General features: G+C 42.9%; 1 protein-coding gene across 1 annotated transcript in view; it reads left to right on the top strand.

The window, feature by feature from the left end:
* LOC106571414 (vacuolar protein sorting-associated protein VTA1 homolog) overlaps window positions 1-22,252 on the top strand; it is a 49,658-nt gene extending 27,406 nt beyond the window's left edge. The window contains exons 5-8 of the mRNA XM_014144477.2: window positions 311-422; window positions 12,213-12,455; window positions 13,399-13,476; window positions 20,972-22,252. Of these exons, the coding sequence (XP_013999952.1) occupies window positions 311-422; window positions 12,213-12,455; window positions 13,399-13,476; window positions 20,972-21,117 (579 nt within the window). The 3' untranslated portion in view covers window positions 21,118-22,252. The remainder of the gene's footprint in view (window positions 1-310; window positions 423-12,212; window positions 12,456-13,398; window positions 13,477-20,971) is intronic.
* The last annotated feature ends 470 nt before the right edge of the window (window positions 22,253-22,722 follow it).

Raw genomic sequence — 22,722 nt, forward strand, 5'->3', positions numbered from 1 at the left:
CTCAATGAATTTCCATTTAATTAATCTACAGATAAGATTAACAGGGGGAGAACTTTTAAATTAGGTGCATAGAACTTCTAATGAATTTGGTGACCTGGGTGTTAGACCACAGTTATTGCTTCACCCCCTCCCCTTCCATCCCTTTACCGTAAGCCAAAGGAAAATAAATATAGTCCTACCTTAAGCCTTTCATCCAGTCTCCATTGTTTAACTAATTGCTTTTAATTCAACATCTCTTATCTTGAATATTTCTGTATTTATTTACCCCCTCTCCTCCTCCCTGCCTCCCTTGTTCCTTTCCCTTTTTCAGAATATCCAGCACAGGAAGTATGCGAGATGGAAGGCCACTTACATCCACAACTGTCTGAAGAGCGGTGAAACCCCACAGGCTGGCCCTGATGGCTATGAGGAGGAAACATATGGTAAGGACTGATATTATATCAGCACTGCCACCCAAACAAACAGTGTCTCCCGTTAAGAAAATACCTCTTCTCCTGGCCTTTCCTTCAGGAGCCTTTAGACCCGCTTTCCTCCGTCAGGGTGACGTGGTACTTCAGTTAGTAAAGGTTAGCCGCCATTGTGTGCCTTACAGTGGCTTGTGAAAGTATTCACCCCCCTTGGCATTTTTCCTATTTTGTTGCCTTACAACCTGGAATTAAAATATTTTTTTTGGGGGGGGGGTTGTATCATTTGGTTTACACAACATGCCTACTACATTGAAGATGCAAAATATTTTTTATTGTGAAACAAACAAGAAATAAGACGAATAAAACTGAAAACTTGAGCGTGCATAACTATTCACCCCCCCAAAGTCAATACTTTGTAGAGCCAGCTTTTGCAGCAATTATAGCGGCAAGTCTCTTGGGGTATGTCTCTATAAGCTTGGCACATCTAGCCACTGGGATTTTTTTCCCATTCTTCAAAGCAAAACTGCTCCAGCTCCTTCAAGTTGGATGGGTTCCGTTGGTGTACGGCAATCTTTAAGTCATATCACAGATTCTGAATTGGATTGAGTTCTGGGCTTTGACTAGGCCATTCCAAGACATTTAAATCTTTACCCTTAAACCACTCGAGTGTTGCTTTAGCAGTGTGCTTAGGGTCATTGTCCTGCTGAAAGGTGAACCTCTGTCCGAGTCTCAAATCTCTTGAAGACTGAAACAGTTTTCCCTCAAGAATTTCCCTGTGTTTAGCAATATCCGTCATTCCTTAAATTCTGACCAGTTTCCCAGTCCCTGCTGATGGAAAAACATCCCCACAGCAAAGCATGGTGGTGTCAGCATCATGCTGTGGGGATGTGTTCTCGGAGTGATGAGAGGTGTTGGGTTTGCGCCAGACATTGCGTTTTCCTTGATGGCCAAAAAGCTTGATCTGACCAGAGTACCTTCTTCCATATGTTTGGGGAGTCTCCCACATGCCTTTTGGGGAACACCAAAAGTGTTTGCTTTTTTTTTTCTTTAAGCAATGTCTTTTTTCTGGGCACTCTCCCGTAAAGCCCAGCTCTGTGGAGTGTACGTCTTAAAGTGGTCCTATAGACAGATACTCCAATCTCCGCCGTGGAGCTTTGCAGCTCCTTCAGGGTTATCTTTGGTCTCTTTGTTGCCTCTCTGATTAATGCCCTCCTTGCCTGGTCTGTGAGTTTTGGTAGGCGGCTCTCTCTTGGCAGGTTTGTTGTGATGCCCTATTCTTTCCATTTTTAATAATGGATTTAATGGTGCTCTGTGGGATGTTCAAAGTTTCAGATATTTTTTTATAACCTAACCCTGATCTGTACTTCTCCACAACTTTGTCCTTGACATGCTTGGAGAGCTCCTTGGTCTTCATGGTGCCGCTTGCTTGGTGGTGCCCCTTGCTTAGTGGTGTTACAGACTCTGGGGCCTTTCAGAACAGGTGTGTGTGTGTGTGTGTGTGTGTGTGTGTGTGTGTGTGTGTGTATTACTGAGATCATGTGATACTTAGATTGCACACAGGTGGACTTTATTTAACTAATTATGTGACTTATGAAGGTAATTGGTTGCACCAGATCTTATTTAGGGGCTTCATAGCAAAGGGGTTGAATACAAAAATGAAAATCCAAATAAAAATCAATTTAAATTACAGGTTATAATGCAACAAAATAGGAAAAATGCCCATGGGGATGAATACTTTTGCAAGGCACTGTATCAAGTGTAGCACCCGAGGCTTGCAGTGGCCCTTGCGGTGTTGCGTCTGTGTGAGAGAGCTGATATTTATTTTATGATGCTTTCTGACACCTTATCCTGAGAGGATCAGGCAGGGTGGTTTTACCTCTGCGGTGTAACAATTATATAATGCTACAAAACATTGTATTGAAGGTTACAGCTGAAACCCACTGGTTAAGAACAGTCTTACAATGTGTGTGTATGACTGTGTTACATACTTCAGTTTCATGTTGGTTTGTGTGCAAGAGCCCATGCCTGTCTGTCGGTGTACGTTTTTAACACCCTTCAGAGACTGATACTTTCAGAGCAACTACATCTCGGACCAAGAACAGAGCGTTTGGCCAGGTTGAGTAGGGGGACAGGGGTACCTTCCTAACCACCCATTAGATGCCGACCATGGCGCTGCAGAGCTGTTAGATCACTGTGCTCCTCTCTGAACATCTGCCCGGATGTGCTACAGTGTGTTTGACCTGAGCAGCACGTCAGAGATTTAAGTCATCTCTGTAGCCCTCCACTCCACTGCGAGCTGACCCGCACGCAGGCAGAAACTGAGGACGGGGCCTCTTAAGTCAACGTGTCGCTACCCTGTCCCCTATTAGAGTATGACTGTCAGTGTAGCCTATTAGCCATGTTGTCAGTCATAGCCTACTTTCTGTTGTAGTTCATCCCTTTTGTTAGGGAAGACCAACGGCCCTCCCCTCCCGCCTGTTGTGAATCTGGGCCTCCCTCTGTAAGTGGTGACATCATGCAGGGTTATTCCCACTAAGGTGTAACATTGCCAAGAGAAAGCTGATATTTTACTCTCTCCTCTCTCTCGTATTGCGTCTAACTCAGTCCACACGCTTCAGAATCTTATCACTGCATCTTCCACATGTCAGCCGAACACCTCAGGAAACACCTCACCAAATGAAAATATGAAAACAAGCAGACATGCTGCGGGGTGAAAATGGAAAAGAAAATAGTATGTGTTTCAAAGATAAACAGTGACTGTAATTTAGGTGGTCATTTTGTATTTTCGACTTTCCTTTTGAGTCTTGAGTTGGTTGATTGGTTTTACGATATGGGATAGATTTTCTGAGTTTTTGTATTCAATTAGGTTGTTTTGAGAAGCATTTTTTTTCTGAATTTTATTGCTTGTACTCTTACAACCAGTAATATTATTTTCTTATGTTAATACCTTTTATTTGACCTGTTTTAAAGTGGTTAAATGCAGAAGACACATTTCAGTTGAAGGCCTTCACTTGTACAACTGACTAGGTATCCTAATGAAACGTGGGAATAAATCTTGCTTTGTTTAGAGGCCACAGTAACTGCATTGTCTCAGATACATATTTCCTTAACTTTACACTTCCGAGGAGGAGATGATTAGCAATGGGAAAGGGATGGAGGAAAACACTCTTGTTGAAATGATGGAAAGCCAAAAGGAAGCAACTTTGTTGATTAGCATATTTTCCCAGAGCTACAACCATGGTGCTGAACCCTGGTACTGACATGTTCCGATGGAAGAGCGAGTGCGCCATGCTTCCATCTGGGTAGAACAAACAAGTGCAAGCTTCATGCCATGTTGCCCACCAGTCTAGTCAGAGAAGGCACGTTTGTTTTGTAGCCATGCCACCAAACGATGGAAACTAGTACAGACGGATTCATTAACATTTCATAAGAAATAAGGTCCCATCTCAAATAACAAAGGTGACAAGGGGAAAGTATGGAAAGGGGTGACATTTCGGGAGAGTTTCTCTCCAATTTAACTTCAAAAGCTGCAAATTCTCAACATTCAACATTCTCACGCTGTCATTGGCAAAGGTATCAATAATGTATTGAAGTTTCTTTTCTAGTCCATCATTGGATGGCTCTTTCAGAACACTCAGTACCTCTGGAGTCCCCAATGCCATTTTTGAGAGTGACTTTTGGCCAAGCAGAGGACTGTCATCAGCTCAGCTCTGATAAGAATCAGCACATATGTTTCGAGACTACTTTGTTTGAATCTTTATAATTGGGTTCCTAAATGTATAATTTATGAGTGTCCTTTGGATATTAGGAGAGTTTCAGTGCAGTGGATCAATGGTCTGTGATTTCAGAACTGAATTTAGATAGTGTCAGCAGTGCATGTCTTTTCAAACTTTGGGACTGTCTGTCCTATGCACAAGGCAGCAGGCGACTCAAATGTGAAACGACATTCCGAGCCTATCCACACCCATTTAAAATGCCCATCACTCCCATCTGTTATTGGCACAAATCGAGATTAAGTGGCCCATGGGCGAAAACGCTCAACCACTGGTCCGGTCTCTCTGCCTTTACTGTCTGTCTCTCACGTGGCTCTAATCGTGGGAGTTTCTTCTGATCCAAAGAGAGAGAGGGGGGGTGGGAGACATTTTATAGTTTTATCTCAGGGCAATCAAGTTCCTGCTCTGTAAGTAAGCAGGATACAAAGCTGCTTAGTGTGTGAGGCTGTGCAGGCCAGGCAGGGACCGGCTGTGCAGGGCTGGCTGGCTGGCCTGTGACAGACTGGAGCAGAGCAGGGGGAGTCAGGGGGGAGTGTCTGCAGGGAAACGATCCACTTCCTGTTTCACAGCTCCATAGGGAGAGCTATCTCAGAGAGCTGTTCTGGGACCAGCCCTCCCCTCATCATCTGGGCCCTTGCGCACTCCTTCATATTATCCCTCAATACTCTGGTTCTCCCTATAGACTTGCCTTTCGTATCATTTCAAATGCAGACAAACCATCTTGACTTATGTCAGTACATTTGAGTTAACCCACCCATATTATTTAACTTAGTCTGGGGGAAAATGGGACAATAGGCTAGAAAAACACATATTGGCAGAGAAACTGGTTTTAAGACTGACACAGATGCATACAGTTGTGGGCGGACAAATAAATTGGCACCCTTGCACTTTTCTTCAATAATTCCCTATTTAAAATAAGTAGAAATTGGTGGAAAAAAACGTTTGGACTCCGCTAGGGCTATGGTGGTCATGAAGTTCTGTCAGCTGGTGATTGTCAAGCAAATAACTGCCTGTCTCACGGTAATTGACTGTTAATTAACATAAACACATTTAGCATCTCCTGTCTTCCACACACAGCCTACAAGCCACTGATGCAGACCTTTGGAACTTTTACATTTTAAAAAGTATAAGTCAATTTTAATATAGCCTACACATCACAATAAATCCATTTATTTATTTATTTATTTATTTTAGACGGGTCTCTTAAGAAATATCATATGAAGAAAATGTAGTCTATTGACCGTAAGATGCTACAGAGGGTACTGCGTACGGCCCAGTACATCACTGGGGCCAAGCTTCCTGCCATCCAGGACCTATATACTTGGGTTGGCAGGTAGCCTAGTGGTTAGAGCGTTGGGCCAGTAACCGAAAGGTTGCTAGATCGAATCCCCGAGCTGTCAAGGTAAAAATCTGTTGTTCTGCCCCTGAACAAGGCAGTTAACCCACTGTTCCTAGGCCGTCATTGTAAATAAGAATTTGTTTTTAACTGACTTGTCTAGTTAAATAAAGGTTAAATAAAATAGAAATGTACTAGGCAGTGTCAAAGGAAGGCCCAAAAAATTGTCAAACACCCATGTCGTAGACTGTTCTCTGCTACCGCACAGCAAGCGGTACCGGAGCGCCAAGTCTAGGTCCAAAAGGCTTCTTAACAGCTTCTACCTCCAAGCCATAAGACTGCTGGACAATTAATCAGATGGCCTCCCGGACTATTTCCACCTTTGTTTTTACACTGGTGCTACTCGCTGTTTATTATCTATGCATAGTCATAGTCACTACTTACATTTACAAATTACCTCGACTAACCTGTAGCCCCACACATTGACCCGCACACAGCCTCGTTATTTTATAGTTTTATTTTTTTATTTATTAAATATTTTCTTAACTGCGTTGTTGGTTAAGGGCTTTTAAGTAAGTATTTCGGCGCATGTGACAAATAGAATTAGATTTATTTTGATTTCAGAAGAACAGAATATTGTACTCGGAGTTGTCCTTATGTTAGGCCCTGATCTGGCTATGCAGTATGGCTGTGAGCTACACTAGTTCATTTAGCCAGCAATATTTGCTTAGAATTTCATGGCATTATTTTATAGTATGAAGAATGCGACTCTAATGACAATTTTTAAAAGGTTGCGTGAAAGGCATGCACTCAGCTTTGTTTTTTGTGCAAGCTGAACACACTTCATCAGTCTCTCATTCACAAATTGACAAGCACTTGATAATGCCTTAAATTTACGGGCTGCATCCCCTTTGTGTGGCCGTAATGCACCCTAAAAAAATCCATTCTCTTTGCAGCGAGTGGCTGTTGTGCCCTTGGGCTGAATATAATAATTATAATTCTCTTCTCCCAGCTGCGTGCCAAAGCACCTCACTCACATAGCTCTCCATCACGTGATTGGGTCTTTCTCACAGGCAACAAGTGAAGACCGACACATCTGGGACACAACTGCGCGCATCCTTTTCCGAGGCGCATATTGAAGATATTGGAATAACTGTCCACATTTACTTTTCGTCGGCCTTCAAGATGAGTTGGCCTAACCAACAGCAAAAGCACTAGCCTATGTCAATCCCCCATAGTACAAAAGTTGACCTATTCTGTGTGAGAAATAAATATTCCAATCATAGTCTTGGACAGTTGTGGGACGCGATAGATCCCAAATGAATACAACCACTAGCTTAAAAAACCCTGTTTTGAGCAATGAGCCTGACAGAACAGATGATAATGTTTGGCTGAAAATGATGATAATCTATTAGGCTATTTCTTCACATTGTAAGTGCAGCAATGCGCACACGGCAGTAGGCTATTAGCGCGAATGTTCCATTTGCTGAAAACACCATTCTCAAAAGTGACCACATGCGATTATGAATGTAATGCTTTTATTATAAAGGTGCATTTTTATGGTGAAAATGATCTTCCCCAAACTTGAAACTTGCGCACTGCGTATGTACAGTTGAAGTCGGAAGTTTACATACACTTATGTTGGACTCATTAAAACTTGTTTTTCAACCACTCCACAAATTTCTTGTTAACAAACTATAGTTTTGGCAAGTCGGTTAGGACATCTACTTTGTGCATGACACAAGTAATTTTTCCAACAATTGTTTACAGACAGATTATTTCACTTATAATTCACTGTATCACATTTCCAGTGGGTCAGAAGTTTACATACACTAAGTTGACTGTGCCTTTAAACATCTTGAAAAATTCCAGAAAATTATGTCATGGCTTTAGAAGCTTCTGATAGGCTAATTGACATCATTTGAGTCAATTGGAGGTGTACCTGTGGATGTATTTCAAGGCCTACTGTCAAACTCGGTGCCTCTTTCCTTGACATCATGGGAAATCCAAAGAAATCAGCCAAGACCTCAGAAAAAAAAATTGTAGACCTCCACAAGTCTAGTTCATCCTTGGGAGAAATTTCCAAACGCCCGAAGGTACCACGTTCATCTCTACAAACAATAGTACGCCAGTATAAACACCATGGGACCAAACAGCCGTCATACCGCTCAGGAAGGAGACGCGTTCTGTCTCCTAGAGATGAACGTACTTTGGTGTGAAATGTGCAAATCAATCCCAAAACAACAGCAAAGGACCTTGTGAAGATGCTGGAGGAAACCGGTACAAATGTATCCACAGTAAAATGAGTCCTATATCGACATAAACTGAAAGGCCGCTCAGCAAGGAAGAAGCCACCCCTCCAAAATCACCATTAAAAAAAGCCAGACTACAGTTTGCAACTGCACATGGGGACAAAGATCGTACTTTTTGGAGAAATGTCCTCTGGTCTGATGAAACAAAAATAGAACTGTTTGGCCATAATGACCATCATTATGTTTGGAGGAAAAAGGGGGAGGCTTGCAAGCCGAAGAACACCATCCCAACCGTGAAGCACCGGGGGGGCAGCATCATGTTGTGGGTGTGCTTTGCTGCAGGAGGGACTGGTGCACTTCACAAAATATATGGCATCATGAAGAAAAAAATGGTGGATATATTGAAGCAACATCTCAAGACATCAGTCAGGAAGTTAAAGCTTGGTCGCAAATGGGTCTTCCAAATGGACAGTGACCCGAAGCACACTTCAAACGTTGTGGTAAAATGGCTTAAGGACAACAAAGTCAAGGTATTGGAGTGGCCATCACAAAGCCCTGACCTCAATCCTATAGATAATTTTTGGGCAGAACTGAAAAGGCGTGTGCGAGCAAGGAGGCCTACAAACCTGACTTAGTTACACCAGTCCTGTCAGGAGGAATGGGCCAGAATTCACCTAACTTATTGTGGGAAGCTTGTTGGAAGGCTACCTGAAACGTTTGACCCAAGTTAAACAATTTAAAGGCAATGCTACCAAATACTAATTGAGTGTATGTACATTTCTGACCCACTGGGAATGTGATGAAATAAATAAAAGCTGAAATAAATCATTCTCTCTACGATTATTCTGACATTTCACATTCTTGAAATAAAGTGGTGATCTTAACTGTAATTTTTACTAGGATTAAATGTCAGGAATTGTGAAAAACTAAGTTTAAATGTATTTGGCTAAGGTGTATGTAAACTTCCGACTTCAACTGTATGCCAGTTAGGCTCTACACCTGTTGTAAATCCCCTGCATGGGGCATCCAAATCACTAAGACCACCCCTGTCTATGTGCAGGACATCACGAAATCAGCAGATTATCAAGGTCTTTCGGAGTGCAATGTTCTATCCAGTGTCCAAAAACTGTCTGTGTAGAAGGTAGTGGATCTTCCAGAAGGACAACAACCCCAAACACACATAAAAAGAACCCTGGAATGGTTCAAGAAGACTCTTCTTGAGTGTCCAGCGAGGAGTACTGACCCAAATCACATCACATCACATCCAAAACCTATCTCGAGAGCTGAAAATAGCAGTTGGTGGAGGGCACCTCTCAAACATTGACGAATTAGAGCAGTCTGTTGCTAAAAAGTGGGACAAATTGCCAGTAGGAGGGTGCAGCAAGCTCATTGATGGCTACAATAAACATTTGTTGGCAGTTATCTTGGCCGAAAGCTGTGCAACCAAGTACTAGCTCCAGGGTGCCAATCATTTTTTCCATGTCAATTTTTCTACCTTTTTTAAAATAAAATTGGTTCTGCAGTGTTGAAAATCCAATAACATGGTGTGGGGAACAAAGGTTTTTCAATTTCAACTTATTTTAGAAGAAACAGTAGTATTTAAGAAAAGTGCCATCTTGCCGATATGTTTTGCCGCAACTGTATATGAAAATGTGTTATAGTCTGTTTTTCATTCATCTCACACTTCCTACAGTATGTCCAAAGTGGTGTCAAATATAGCACATAGAATGTTTGATTTTTAATCTCTGAAAATACACTACATGACCATAAGTATGTGGACACCTGCTAGTCGAACATCTCATTCCAAAATCATGGGCATTAATATGGAGTTGGACCCCCCTTTGCTGCTATAATAATGCCCTCCACTCTTCGGGGAAGGCATTCCACTAGATTTTGGAGCATTTCTGCAGGGACTTGCTTCCATTCAGCCATGAGCATTAGTGAGATCGGGCACGGATGTAGGGCGATTAGGCCTGGCTCGCAGTCGGTGTTCTAATTCATCCCAAAGGTGTTTTGATGGGGTAGAGGTCAGGGCTCTCTGCAGGCCAGTCAAGTTCTTCTACACTGATCTCGACAAACCATTTCTGTATGGACCTTGCTTTGTGCATGGGGGCATTGTCATGCTGAAACAGAAAAGGGACTTCCCCAAACTGTTGCCACAAAGCACAGAATCGTCTACAATGTTGTTGATAGCTGTAGCGTTAAGATTACAAGAACTAAGGGGTCTAGCCCAAACCATAAAAACAGCCCAGTACCATTATTCCTCCTCCACCAAACTTTACAGTTGGGACTATGCATTGGGGCAGGTAGCGTTCTCCTGGCATCTGCCAAACCCAGATTCGTCTGTTGGACTGCCAGATGGTGAAGCGTGATTCATCCCTCCAGAGAAAGTGTTTCCACTGCTCCACTGCGTCCAATGGCGGAGAGCTTTGCACCACTCCAGCCGACCCTTGGCATTGCGCATGGTTATCTTAGGCTTGTGTGTGGCTGCTCGGCCATGGTTACCGATTTCATAAAACTCCAAACGAACAGTTATTGTACTGACGTTGCTTCCAGAGGCAGTTTGGAACACGGTAGTTCTGTGAGCTTGGGTGGTCTACCACTTTGCATATGAGCCGTTCTTGCTCCTATATGTTTCCACTTCACAATAACAACACTTACAGTTGAACGGGGCAGTTCTAGCAGGGCAGAAATATGACACTGACTTGTTGGAAAGGTGGCATCCTATGACGGTGCCACGTTGAAAGTCACTGAGCTCTTCAGTAAGGCCATTCTGCTGCCAATGCTGTGTGCTCGATTTTATACACCTTTCAGCAATGGGTGTGGCTGTAATAGCCGACTCCACAAATTTGAAGGGGTGTCCACATACTTTTGTGTATATATAGTGTATGGATGTAATATAATATTTTCTTTAAATTAAATGTGGTCACTCCAAAATATGTTTTGAACATATTACTTTTAATGAGTTTAAAGAATAGGTGCCTTACCCATTTTAAATGGAATTTCCTTCTTTTTTATTTTTCTTCAGTACTTGATTTAAGCTTTTTCTTCTGGGAATTGGCTCACTGTGCTATATAAACATGGTGCATATCGTAGCTCAAAGACAGAGTAGATCACTTTTTCCAATTCAAGCTGATTTAAGTTCAGTACACACAACATTTATTCAAATTTTGTTTTTGTCTGAATAAACTTTTAAAGTAAAATATGTTTAGTCTGCTATACATCACTAATCAAGTACATAGGCTTCATCTTTGCATAACAAAACTTAGGCTAATGCTTGATATGTTTTTCCACAACTTACTGTTCATATGTACTGAATGTACATCGTTCCGTTTGAGCAGTATGTCGGCACTCGGCACATTGCCCCAAAGTGGCCATTTAATTCATCTCCGCCAATCCGTGCCAAGAAGCTGTCACAGTGTGTTGGAAGCTCAGATCCACTTCCATAGCTGTAGGGTTTCCTGTAACATTCCTTTGCATCAGTGGTTGCATGAAGGAAAAGAGTGGCTCCTTGGTGACTCATTCCTCATGTTGCATGAGGAGAGGATGGCTGGTCTGGGACCTGGTGCTGCACATAGTTTAAACTTAAAGCATACCCACGGTCTGACTCCTCAATGAACTAAACTAAACCGATTTTAGATTAAGGCATATTGCGAGTTGATGCATTAGAAGTAAATTCCACATGATTGAAAGATAATGTGGGTGATGTTTGGAAGGGAATTACTAAGATAAAGTGTAGCAGTCTGTTGGGCTTTGATTTAAAAGTGTTTTGAGCTTTACAGAATTGTAACACGTACTTAGACATTTGCATTTGTGTCATTTACCAGATACTCTTATCCAGAGCGATTTACACTTAGTGCATTCATCTTAATATAGGTGGAACATCCACATATCACAGTCCATAGTAAGTAAATGTTTCCTTAATAAAGTTGTGATCAGCGAAGTTGGAGCTAGTAAGGGGGGGAAAAAAGTAAAGTGCAAGTGTTTAGTTCACAATTCTTGCATTTTTTTATATTTTTTTGCTCTTGGATTATTTAAAAAACTCTTTGAAGAGGTTGGGCTTCAGATGTTTTCAGAAGATGGGCAGGGACTCTGATGACCTAACTTAAATTGTTATAGTTCCTAGCCATATTGAGTCAGCCTCTGATATTGTTGCCACAGCAAGGTAATGATGTAACTCAGTGGGTAGTCTACCAGCATGTTCATCTGCAGAAAATAGATTTTATTGCAAAGATTTATAGATCTATACCTCATGTAGCTAACACTCAGTCTTGCATAAGTTCTGCCTCATCAGATGTCTGACGTGGTATGGGGTCGGTGTATTGTCATGTTGAAAAAATGTTAGCGTAAATCTACAATATGAGTTCCCTGACATAAGTCTGAGGTACTACAAACTACACTTCTTAAAATCCTCCGTCTTATTTTTGTCTTCCTGTCTTCCAAGATGAGGAGTATGGTGCTGAGGGTGGAGGGGGACCGTCGTACCAGTCCTCCCAGCCTGCTCAGCCACAGTCTCCACCCCATTCCCAGCCCGGCTTTGGGGATCCAGACCTGGGGCCAGGGTCCATGGGGGGTCCCCCCTACCCTCAGGGTCCGGGGTCCATGGGGGGTCCCCCCTACCCCCCCACCAACTACAACAACATCCACATCCCTCCTGGAGCCCACTGTCCAGCTAACACACCTGCAGGTAGAGAATGGGACCTCTACACACCACCCTGTCACTCAGCAGAGCCTCAGGAAATGATACAATGCCATCAGAATCTATAGGGCCCCTATGGACTCTTGATCAATTCCTCTCTGCAGTCTTGCTATGTCATTACAATCCTATTCAGCAACCAACAGCTAATTTGACTAATTCTTCACCTGACCATTGGGAAAGTTTTCACAAACCTGATGTATAATAGACTGGTGTTCTTAAGTTGAAGTTAAGACAAATTGTATCCACTGGCATAACTTGAGTACAGCTTAGCTCAAGCCCGTGGGATAAACTTTGCCATTATACCTGTTTTTGTATATTTTGGCATAGTCGACAAGCATAGAAAAAGGGCCTAATAATTTTTCCTTTGCAGCTCTTTGTGAGCGGAGGGACAGTATTGTGTATATGAACCCTAATGACTGCTTTCTTTGTGGCTGACTTGGGTGTTGTCACATATCACCCAGAAAACAGTTACCTCACACAAAGCAGCCAACACTGTCATTTGTAACAGCCCCACCAGATAATGACCAACTAGATGTTTGTTTATTCATTCTCTAGTGGTTATTATTAATATGTCACAGGCTCATTAAAGTAGTTGTTGATGTAATATGGACAGTCAATATGTATTCCTTATTGACTCAGGCTTGGCAGGCTGTGGTACCAGAGGTCTGTCTGTCTGCCCTCTCTCTCTCCACCTTTTAAAGATCAAAGCAAAGCCAGGGGTGAGGGCAGGGTCCACTCTGAGGCTCAGATAGGGTGCTTTTCCCTAGATGCCCAGGGGAAAGCATTCTATCAGAGCCTCAGTGACCCATCTCCACCCAGTGACCCCTGAGGTTCTCTGGTGCTAATTGAATCAGGGGCGGCACACTGCAGACTCCAGGACCTGCAAAACAAACACATTAAATATTGCCCTGTTCCCCTGTGTTGTTTACAGGAGAGCCCATTAAACCAGTGCCTGTTCCCCGAAGCATTCCGGCGGTCGACCCCTCACTGCTGAGTGCCACTCAGGAAGGTAAGGACAGGGACGGCATAGTACCCCCTTCCCTTCCCCTAAGCACCCTGGGCCTCACCACACCCACACCCCAAAACCACCATGCCACACCTGCTGTCCCACAGGCCTCTGTGAAAAACCCTGACTGCTGAGTTTTTACAACATGAAGCCCCTGCAGCTCATCTGAAGTGGCCGGGATGAGATGGTTCCCCTCTTGGTTGTGAGGAGATGAAGGGGGGGTGAGGAGATGGAGAGGGAGACTGGCAGGTCTCCTCATAACGGTTTATGGAAAACAGACTGTGGGCTCTCGGTTTCCAGCACTGGTGGGAAAAATATGACCACAGACAAACCCAAATAATCAGTCTGTGGCTGATGAAAAGAAAATGACTACATGAACAATTGCAGTGTCATAGCAATGCGGCTTTAATAAATCGTAATGAATAGAGAGCAGAATACACAGCATTGGGTTGGCATGAGAGGTGATAATTACATGGCTTACTCAGCAGAGTCCAGTTTAATAGTGTTGTAGGACGTATGTAAGGGGGGAACATTACCAAAAACACTGCGGCAAATGAAACATTTTCTCTGCTTGAAGTGTATAGAATAAAAGTGTCCAGTATAATATAATTTACAAAAAGCAGATCACCCATAATCTGGCCGGATCTAATCCTATTTAAGTGGTTGAGTTACAGTTTCTGTAGATTCAAGCTCTAAGCTAGGACTCTAACCTTTCAAAGCCAAGCAAAATAAGAGTATAGGGTCTGGCTCCAGCAGATACCTTCTCACGCCACAGACTCTGTAATACATACGAGATGAGACCAAATTCTCGAATGGTGCCAGATAGGATGATGCGTTATCTCCACCAACAGCACGGGTGGTGAAATTACATTTAGATTTAGAAGCTAGTGTGTACTAGCTGTCTGCTAGCTAGCTACAGTGTCCAAGCTTGCTAGGTAGCTAGCACGTAATACATAGCTGCACAAGCAACAGTGGTTAGCGTAACGCCCTGGACCAGAGCTAGTGCGCTGCCTGGTATGTACGTAGCACACTGACACGAGACCAACAAATGTCTACAGGTTGTGCCCGCACATACCATTTCAGACGCAAAAATACAATTTGAGATGCATGCGCTTTGAGGTTCCCAGACCTTGCGGCGTCAGCACGCATTATCTGAACCTGGATTCTTCTCAAATAAGACTAAGTATTGTATAATGACATTCTCGTTCTCTATTTGAGACAGCGTTAGGCGACGTTGAGAGCGCAGTCTTTGACCAGACCATTTATTCTGCCCCCAAATATTAAGTACAGTAACCACCCCTCAGAGCTGTATACATCTTTAATCAGATGGAACTGCGTTTTCGTGGTGGTATATTCTGAAGGTCAAGGGTTATAAAATGAACAAAATGCCCACCAGCATCTGCCATGACTTAACGCAAGTGTTCAGAATCTACCAACCTCAGCCTTACCCTATAATTTAAATGGCTGGTGGTAAATAGGAGCTTCTTGTGGCAAGCCACAAATACATTGCTTGCCATGCTGCTAATGCATGAGTATGTTCTGCCTGTAATGTCTCCTTTTTAAAAAATTGGGCAGTCACTGGTAGACAATGCTAGATTCTGGAAATTTTGTCCATGACCATATTTCAGTGTATCAATCACTGTGGTTGAGGAGTGAAAAGGTAAGCATGTTAAATTATTTTCATACAGATTTTGTTACCCTCTATTTTTAAACAGCTGCAAAACCTCATGTTTTTGTTCAATGTCTACACTAATAAATGGGCATTAACATTAATTTGAATTTTCAGTTGAAGTCGGAAGTTTAGATGCACCTTGGCCAAATACATTTAAACTCAGTTTTTCACAATTCCTGACATTTAATCCTAGTAAAAATTCCCTGTCTTAGGTCAGTTAGGATCACCACTTTATTTTAAGAATGTGAAATGTCAGAATAATAGTAGAGAAATTATTTCTTTCAGCTTTTATTTCTTTCATCACATTGCCAGTGGGTCAGAAGTTTACATACACTTAATTAGTATTTGGTAGCATTGCCTTTAAATTGTTTAACTTGGGTCAAATGTTTCAGGTAGCCTTCCACAAGTTTCCCACAATAAGTTGGGTGAATTTTGGCCCATTCCTCCTGACAGAGCTGGTGTAACTGAGTCAGGTTTGTAGGCCTCCTTGCTCGCACATGCTTTTTCAGTTCTGCCCACAAATTGTCTATAGGATTGAGGTCAGGGCTTTGTGATGGCCACTCCAATACTTTGACTTTGTTGTCCATAAGCCATTTTGCCACAACTTTGGAAGTATGCTTAGGGTCATTGTCCATTTGGAAGACCCATTTGCGACCAAGCTTTAACTTCCTGACTGATGTCTTGAGACGTTGCTTCAATATATCCACATCATTTTCCCTCCTCATGATGTCCTCTATTTTGTGAAGTGCACCAGTCCCTCCTGCAGCAAAGCACCCCCACAACATGATGCTGCCACCCCAGTGCTTCACGATTGGGATGATGTTCTTCGGCTTGCAAGCCTCCCCCTTTTTCCTCCAAATATAACGATGGTCATTATGGCCAAACAGTTCTATTTGTGTTTCATCAGACCAGAGGACATTTCTCCAAAAAGTACGATCTTTATCCCCATGTACAGTTGCAAACCATAGTCTGGCTTTTTTATGGCGATTTTGTAGCAGTGGCTTCTTCCTTGCTGAGCAGCCTTTCAGGTTATGTCGGTATAGGACTCGTCTTACTGTGGATATAGATACTTTTGTACCTGTTTCCTCCAGCATCTTCACAAGGTCATTTGCTGTTGCGGTCTCATGACATCATTTTCTGGAATTTTCCAAGCTGTTTAAAGGCACAGTCAACTTAGGGTATGTAAACCTCTGACCCACTGGAATTGTGATCCAGTGAATTATAAGTGAAATGATCTGTCTGTAAACAATTGTTAGAAAAATGACTTGTGTCATGCACAAAGTAGATGTCCTAACCGACTTGCCAAAACTATAGTTTGTTAACAAGAAATTTGTGGAGTGTTTGAGAAACGAGTTTTAATGACTCCAACCTAAGTGTATGTAAACTTCTGACTTCAACTGTACACAAAAAACATTAATTTTGAATTACACCATTCAATTTTTGTTATGTTCATGTTACCACAAATGTTTTTTAAACCTTTTGGAATTCGGAGAATATTAAAAAGGCTTAGCGTATGTGTTTAGACCAGAGTATGTGAACGGAGTTGAGCTCATCGCTCACAGAGCTGTGCTCCATGTTCTTTCCAACAGCTCCACTAAAAAACGCTCCTCGCTAACAGGAAGAAGAAAAATGCAGCTCCATTCATTGAAATCACCATTTAACTAAGATCCATCTGTTTTGGTGACTATCTGGACCAACCATTTGATTTTGAAGTATTGAAACCAAACCATGTGATTTGAATTAAAAGTATTTTAATAAACAACATGAAAAGGTGACTGTAAGAAGCACTCATCATTTCAAATGTACTCCACACACAGAGACGCGTACAAAGCTCTCCCTCGCCCTCCATTTGTTAAATCCATCCACAACTCTATCCTTCTGATTCCTGCTAACAAGCAAAAATTAAAGCAGGAAGCACCAGTGACTCGGTATATAAAAAAAGTGGTCCGATGAAGCAGACGCTGAACTACAGGACGGTTTTGCTATCACAGACTGGAACATGTTCCGGGATACTTCCGATGGCATTGAGGAGTACACCACATCAGTCACTGGCTTTATCAATAAGTGCATGAGGACGTTGTCCTCAGTGACTGTACGTACATACCCCAACCAGAAGCCATGGATTACAGGCAACATTCGCACTGAGCTAAAGGGTAGAGCAGCCGCTTTCAAGGTGTGGGACTCTAACCCGGAAGCTTGTAAGAAATCCTGCTATGCCCTGCGAAGAACCATCAAACAGGAAAAGCGTCAATACAGGGCTAAGATTGAATCATACTACACCGGCTCCGACGCTCGTCTTATGTGGCAGGGCTTGCAAACTATTACAGACTACAAAGGGAAGCACAGCCGCGAGCTGCCCAGTGACACGAGCCTACCAGACGAGCTAAATCACTTCTATGCTCACTTCGAGGCAAGCAACTCTGAGGCATGCATGAGAGCATCAGCTGTTCTGGACAACTGTGTGATCACGCTCTCCGTAGCCGACGTGAGTAAGACCTTTAAACAGGTCAACATTCAGAAGGCTGCGGGGCCAGACGGATTACCAGGACGTGTGCTCCGGGCATGTGCTGACCAACTGGCAGGTGTCTTCACTGACATTTTCAACATGTCCCTGATTGAGTCTGTAATACCAACATGTTTCAAGCAGACCACCATAGTCCATGTGCCCAAGAACACGAAGGCAACCTGCCTAAATGACTACAGACCCGTAGCACTCACGTCCGTAGCCATGAAGTGCTTTGAAAGGCTGGTAATGGCTCACATCAACACCGTTATCCCAGAAACCCTAGACCCACTCCAATTTGCATACTGCCCAAACAGATCCACAGATCCACACTGCCCTTTCCCTCCTGGACAAAAGGAACACCTATGTGAGAATGCTATTCATTGACTACAGCTCAGCCTTCAACATCATAGTACCCTCAAAGCTCATCACTAAGCTAAGGATCCTGGCACCTCCCTCTGCAACTGGATCCTGCACTTCCTGACGGGCCGCCCCCAGGTGGTGAGGGTAGGTAGCAACACATCTGCCACGCTGATCCTCAACACTGGAGCCCCCCAGGGGTGCGTGCTCAGTCCCCCCCTGTACTCCCTGTTCACCCACGACTGCATGGCCAGGCAAGACTCCAACTCCATCATTAAGTTTGCAGACGACACAACAGTGGTAGGCCTGGTCATCGACAATGTCGAGACAGCCTATAGGGAGGAGGTCAGAGACCTGGCCGGGTGGTGCCAGAATAACAACCTATCCCTCAACGTAACCAAGACTAAGGAGATAATTGTGGACTACAGGAAAAGGAGGGCCGAGCACGCCCCCATTCTCATCGACGGGGCTGTAGTGGAGCAGGTTGAGCGCTTCAAGTTCCTTGGTGTCCACATCACCAACAATCTAGAAGTGTCCAAACACACCAAGACAGTCGTGAAGAGGGCACGACAAAGCCTATTCCCCCTCAGGAAACTGAAATGATTTGGCATGGGTCCTGAGATCCTCAAAAGGTTCTACAGCTGCAACATTGACAGCATCCTGACTGGTTGCATCACTTGCTCGGCCTCAAGGCACTACGGAGGGTAGTGCGTACGGCCCAGTATATCACTGGGGCTAAGCTGCCTGCCATCCAGGACCTCTACACCAGGCAAGGAGTGCCTTAAAAATTGTCCAAGACCCCAGCCACCCCAGTCATAGACTGTTCTCTCTACTACCGCATGGCAAGTGGTACCGGAGTGACAAGTCTAGGACAAAAAGGCTTCTCAACAGTTTTTTTCCCTCACTTTAACTATACATTCATGTACATACTACCTCAATTGGCCCGACCAACCAGTTCTCCCGGCACATTGGTTAACCGGGCTATCTGCATTGTCCCACCATCCGCCAACCCCTCTTTTACGCTACTGCTACTCTCTGTTCATCATATATGCATAGTCACTTTAACCATATCTACATGTACATACTACCTCAATCAGCCCGACTAACCGGTGTCTGTATGTAGCCTCACTACTTTTATAGCCTCGTTACTGTATATAGCCTCGCTACTGTTATTTTTCACTGTCCTTTTACTGTTGTTGTTATTTCTTTACCTACCTATTGTTCACCTAATACCTTTTTTGCACTATTGGTTAGAGCCTGTATGTAAGTATTTCACTGTAAGGTCTACACCTGTTCTATTCAGCGCACGTGACAAACATTGATTTGATATGCTACATGTCATATTAAACAGCATCAAAACACTAAAAAGGACATGAGAAGGAGCTGTTCTTGGCATAATATGGACTTGGTCTTTTACCAAATAGGGATATCTTCTGTACACCCCCACCCCCCCTTGTCACAACACAGCTGATTGGCTGAAATTCATTAAGAAGGAAAGAAATTCCACAAATTAACTTTTAAGAAGGCACTCTGGTTAATTGAAATGCATTCCAGGTGACTACCTCATGAAGCTGGTTAAGAGAATGCCAAGTGTGTGCAAAGCTGTCAAGTCAAAGGGTAGCTATTTGAAAAATCTCAAATATAAAATATATTTTGTTTTGTTTAATGCTTTTTTGGTTACTACATGATTCCTTATGTGTTATGTCATACTTTTGATGTCTTCACTGTTATTCTACAATGTAGAAAATAGTAAAAATAAAGTAAAACCCTTGAATGAGTGGGTGTTCTAAAACTTTCGATCGGTTGTGTACTTAGCCTTACTAGGTTCATAGCATCTAATGCCTTTTGATTCACTTTTAGAAACGTCAGTTTCGCCAAAGTCTGTGACTTCAGACTCATGCGATGGTGCCTGGAGAGCAGATCAGCAGCAGAAAATACCCTCTCCACGCTTGCAGAGCCACTGGGGATGCTAAACACCCTTCGGGCCACTCTTGCCAGGCTGGGCAGGGATGCGGATTTGTATTTTTACTTTTCTATAGGTAGGCCTAAAGGTTTTTAGGCAAAATAACCCTATCAAAACAGAAAGTTCCTTAAAAGAGGTATTATGTCAGGCCTATTGGGCCAAAATCAATGATAGAACGAAAATGAACAAAACCTTTAAGAGATCTGATTTTTTGGTTTATAAATACTTTGCTACAATGACTCACTTGGCTAGCTACCCACCTCGTTAATTTATGTTATGTGCACGTACTACACCATCATCCTTTCAGGATACGTGTCTTTTCAGATTCCACAATGATTCTTTAGTTGTGGACACTACATCACCTCTCATGCTCTTGGTCCTCCTCGTCTTTGTAAGTCACCTTGATTTTTGCACCTGTGTATTTTATCAGTTTCTTTATGAAAATATTTTGCGAACTCCTGACAGTAGCTAAAGCAAGGGGCTATAGCAGCACCCAAGTATCTTACAAATGCATGCTGGGCTAGAAATGCCTTGAGCTGGTGAAGTGAGCGCTACTGGAGCAGTACTGGAGTTAAATTGGAGCGGGCGAGAAGGCCGGCACTCCAGCCTTTGGGAAACATGCTCCGCTCTCCAGTCAAATTGGGCACACTCCGCTCACATACTCTGGTCTTGACCGACATGATTCTTTAAGAGTTCTAAATAGCATCTTCTATTAAAAAATAGTCATGGGACTTATGGCCAGTGTCTCAAATTCTGGTGATATTGAATAGGGAGGTTGGATTTGGAATATGTTTTGAGTTAAAGGATAAATCAGAGAGCTGTGTCAGGCTGGTGTTAACTCACAGTTGATGACCTAATACGGTGGGTCAGTGAGAGTGTAACGGGTGGCGTGTGTTACTCAGACACACAATCTCTCTTAATTAAGTGATCACATAGAATGTAACTTTCATTTTCAATAATTACTCGTCTCAAAGGAACACCTAATTCTTTGTCTCGGCAGGTGACGTGCGCCTCACGCCAGAGGACTACACCAGGGCTCAGAAGTACTGCAAGTACGCCGGCAGCGCCCTGCAGTATGAAGACGTGGGCACGGCGGTGCAAAATCTGCAGAAGGCCCTCAACTTACTGACCACTGGAAAAGAATGAGACCCATTGTCCCCTGGTGTCACTGTATTGCTGATCTGGTCCAGAAGAACTGAGAGACCATTAGCCTCTAGTCTACGGCATGCGTCTGAAGAGAGCAATTCTGTCCCAAGCCTTCAACATCACTGTAAACAACAATGACATCTGTGTCTCCATATTGGACTCCTGTTGTGGAGCTTCCAACATGGCTGTCCATGACTAGAGTGAAGCGCTCAATAAAGACTTCCTGAGCCTGTATATTAAAACAGTGCATCCTTCCTCTATTAGCACAGTATACACCTCATTAGTTTACACTAGCAACTAACTGACTGTTTTGATAACACTTCTGTGTAACACACATCCCCTCTGTATGCATGTATGTTTTGGGGACATGCTCAGAGTTTGCAGCTCATAATCCTTGAAGACTACACAGTTTCTCTTGTTAATCTTAATTTATAGACCAATGCTTCAATAGATTATTATCAGGGGACATTATTGATCTGCCCTTTAATGTGTTTTCAAATCACTATCTATCTCCTTTTCTCGGGTGAAAGACTGTCCTTTCTGCATCAACACAATTTAAATAAATGTTTTAAAGTGATTGATTAATGCTTGGTACTCTGTTTGTACTGATGCTGTCTGCTTTAGTACACAGAGCTGCACAAACAAAACTGTCCAAGCAAGAGGAAGACTTGTTCATGTTTACTTGGTGTGATGACTTCTTGGGGAGGGAGCAGTCAGGGAAGGGACATTTGGGGCCAGTTTCCCCAGACGTAGATTAAGCCTAGTCCTGGACTAAAAAAAATATTTTAATGGAGTTTCTTCATTGTATGTTTTTTATTCTAGGACAAAGCTTAATCTCTGTCCAGGAAACCGCCTCATAGAGAACTAATTCCAAGGGTACGGTAATGTCACTTTAGTTAAAAGTGCTTCCCTTACTTTAACACTAAACTTGTAATTTTGTATTTTGTCAACTTTGACTGAGCAGTAGATCAGTCCATCCTCAAATATGCAAAAGTTCCTGAGTTTTCTGTGTTTGTGATATTTCTTTATTTTTCATTTAAACTCCCTTGTTTTGTTTTTTTTACATTTTGTAGTCAATGTGTACTTAATGTAAATGAAGGACTCATTTGACCATTATTAAAACAAATCAATTGAAGTGTTTAGGTCATTGTTCATTATTTAATACATTTCCATAAGCTTGTTGAACTAGGAAATAATTAAGCATGCCAGTGCTACACCGTAGAGACAGCAACAGTCCCAGTTGATGGGTTCTTTGAATAAATATATCCAGAACGTGCGATTGCTGAACAAAAATATAGACGAAACATGAAACAATTTCAAAAATGTTACTGAGTTACAGTTCATACAAAGAAATCAGTCAATTGAAATCAATTAATTAGGCCCTAATCTATGGATTTCACATGACTGTGCAGGGGCACAGCCATGGGTGGGCCTGGGAGGGCATAGGTCCACCCACTTGGGATCCAGGCCCAGCCAATCCGAATGAGTTTTTCCCCCAAAAAAGGGCTTTATTACAGACAGAAATACTCCTGTTTCATCAGCTGTCCGGGTGGCTGGTCACCGACGATCCAGCAGGTGAAGAAGCCGTTTGTGGAGTTCCTGGGC

Source organism: Salmo salar, chromosome ssa15 (assembly GCF_905237065.1).
Source record: "Salmo salar chromosome ssa15, Ssal_v3.1, whole genome shotgun sequence".
Lineage (NCBI taxonomy): Eukaryota > Metazoa > Chordata > Actinopteri > Salmoniformes > Salmonidae > Salmo > Salmo salar.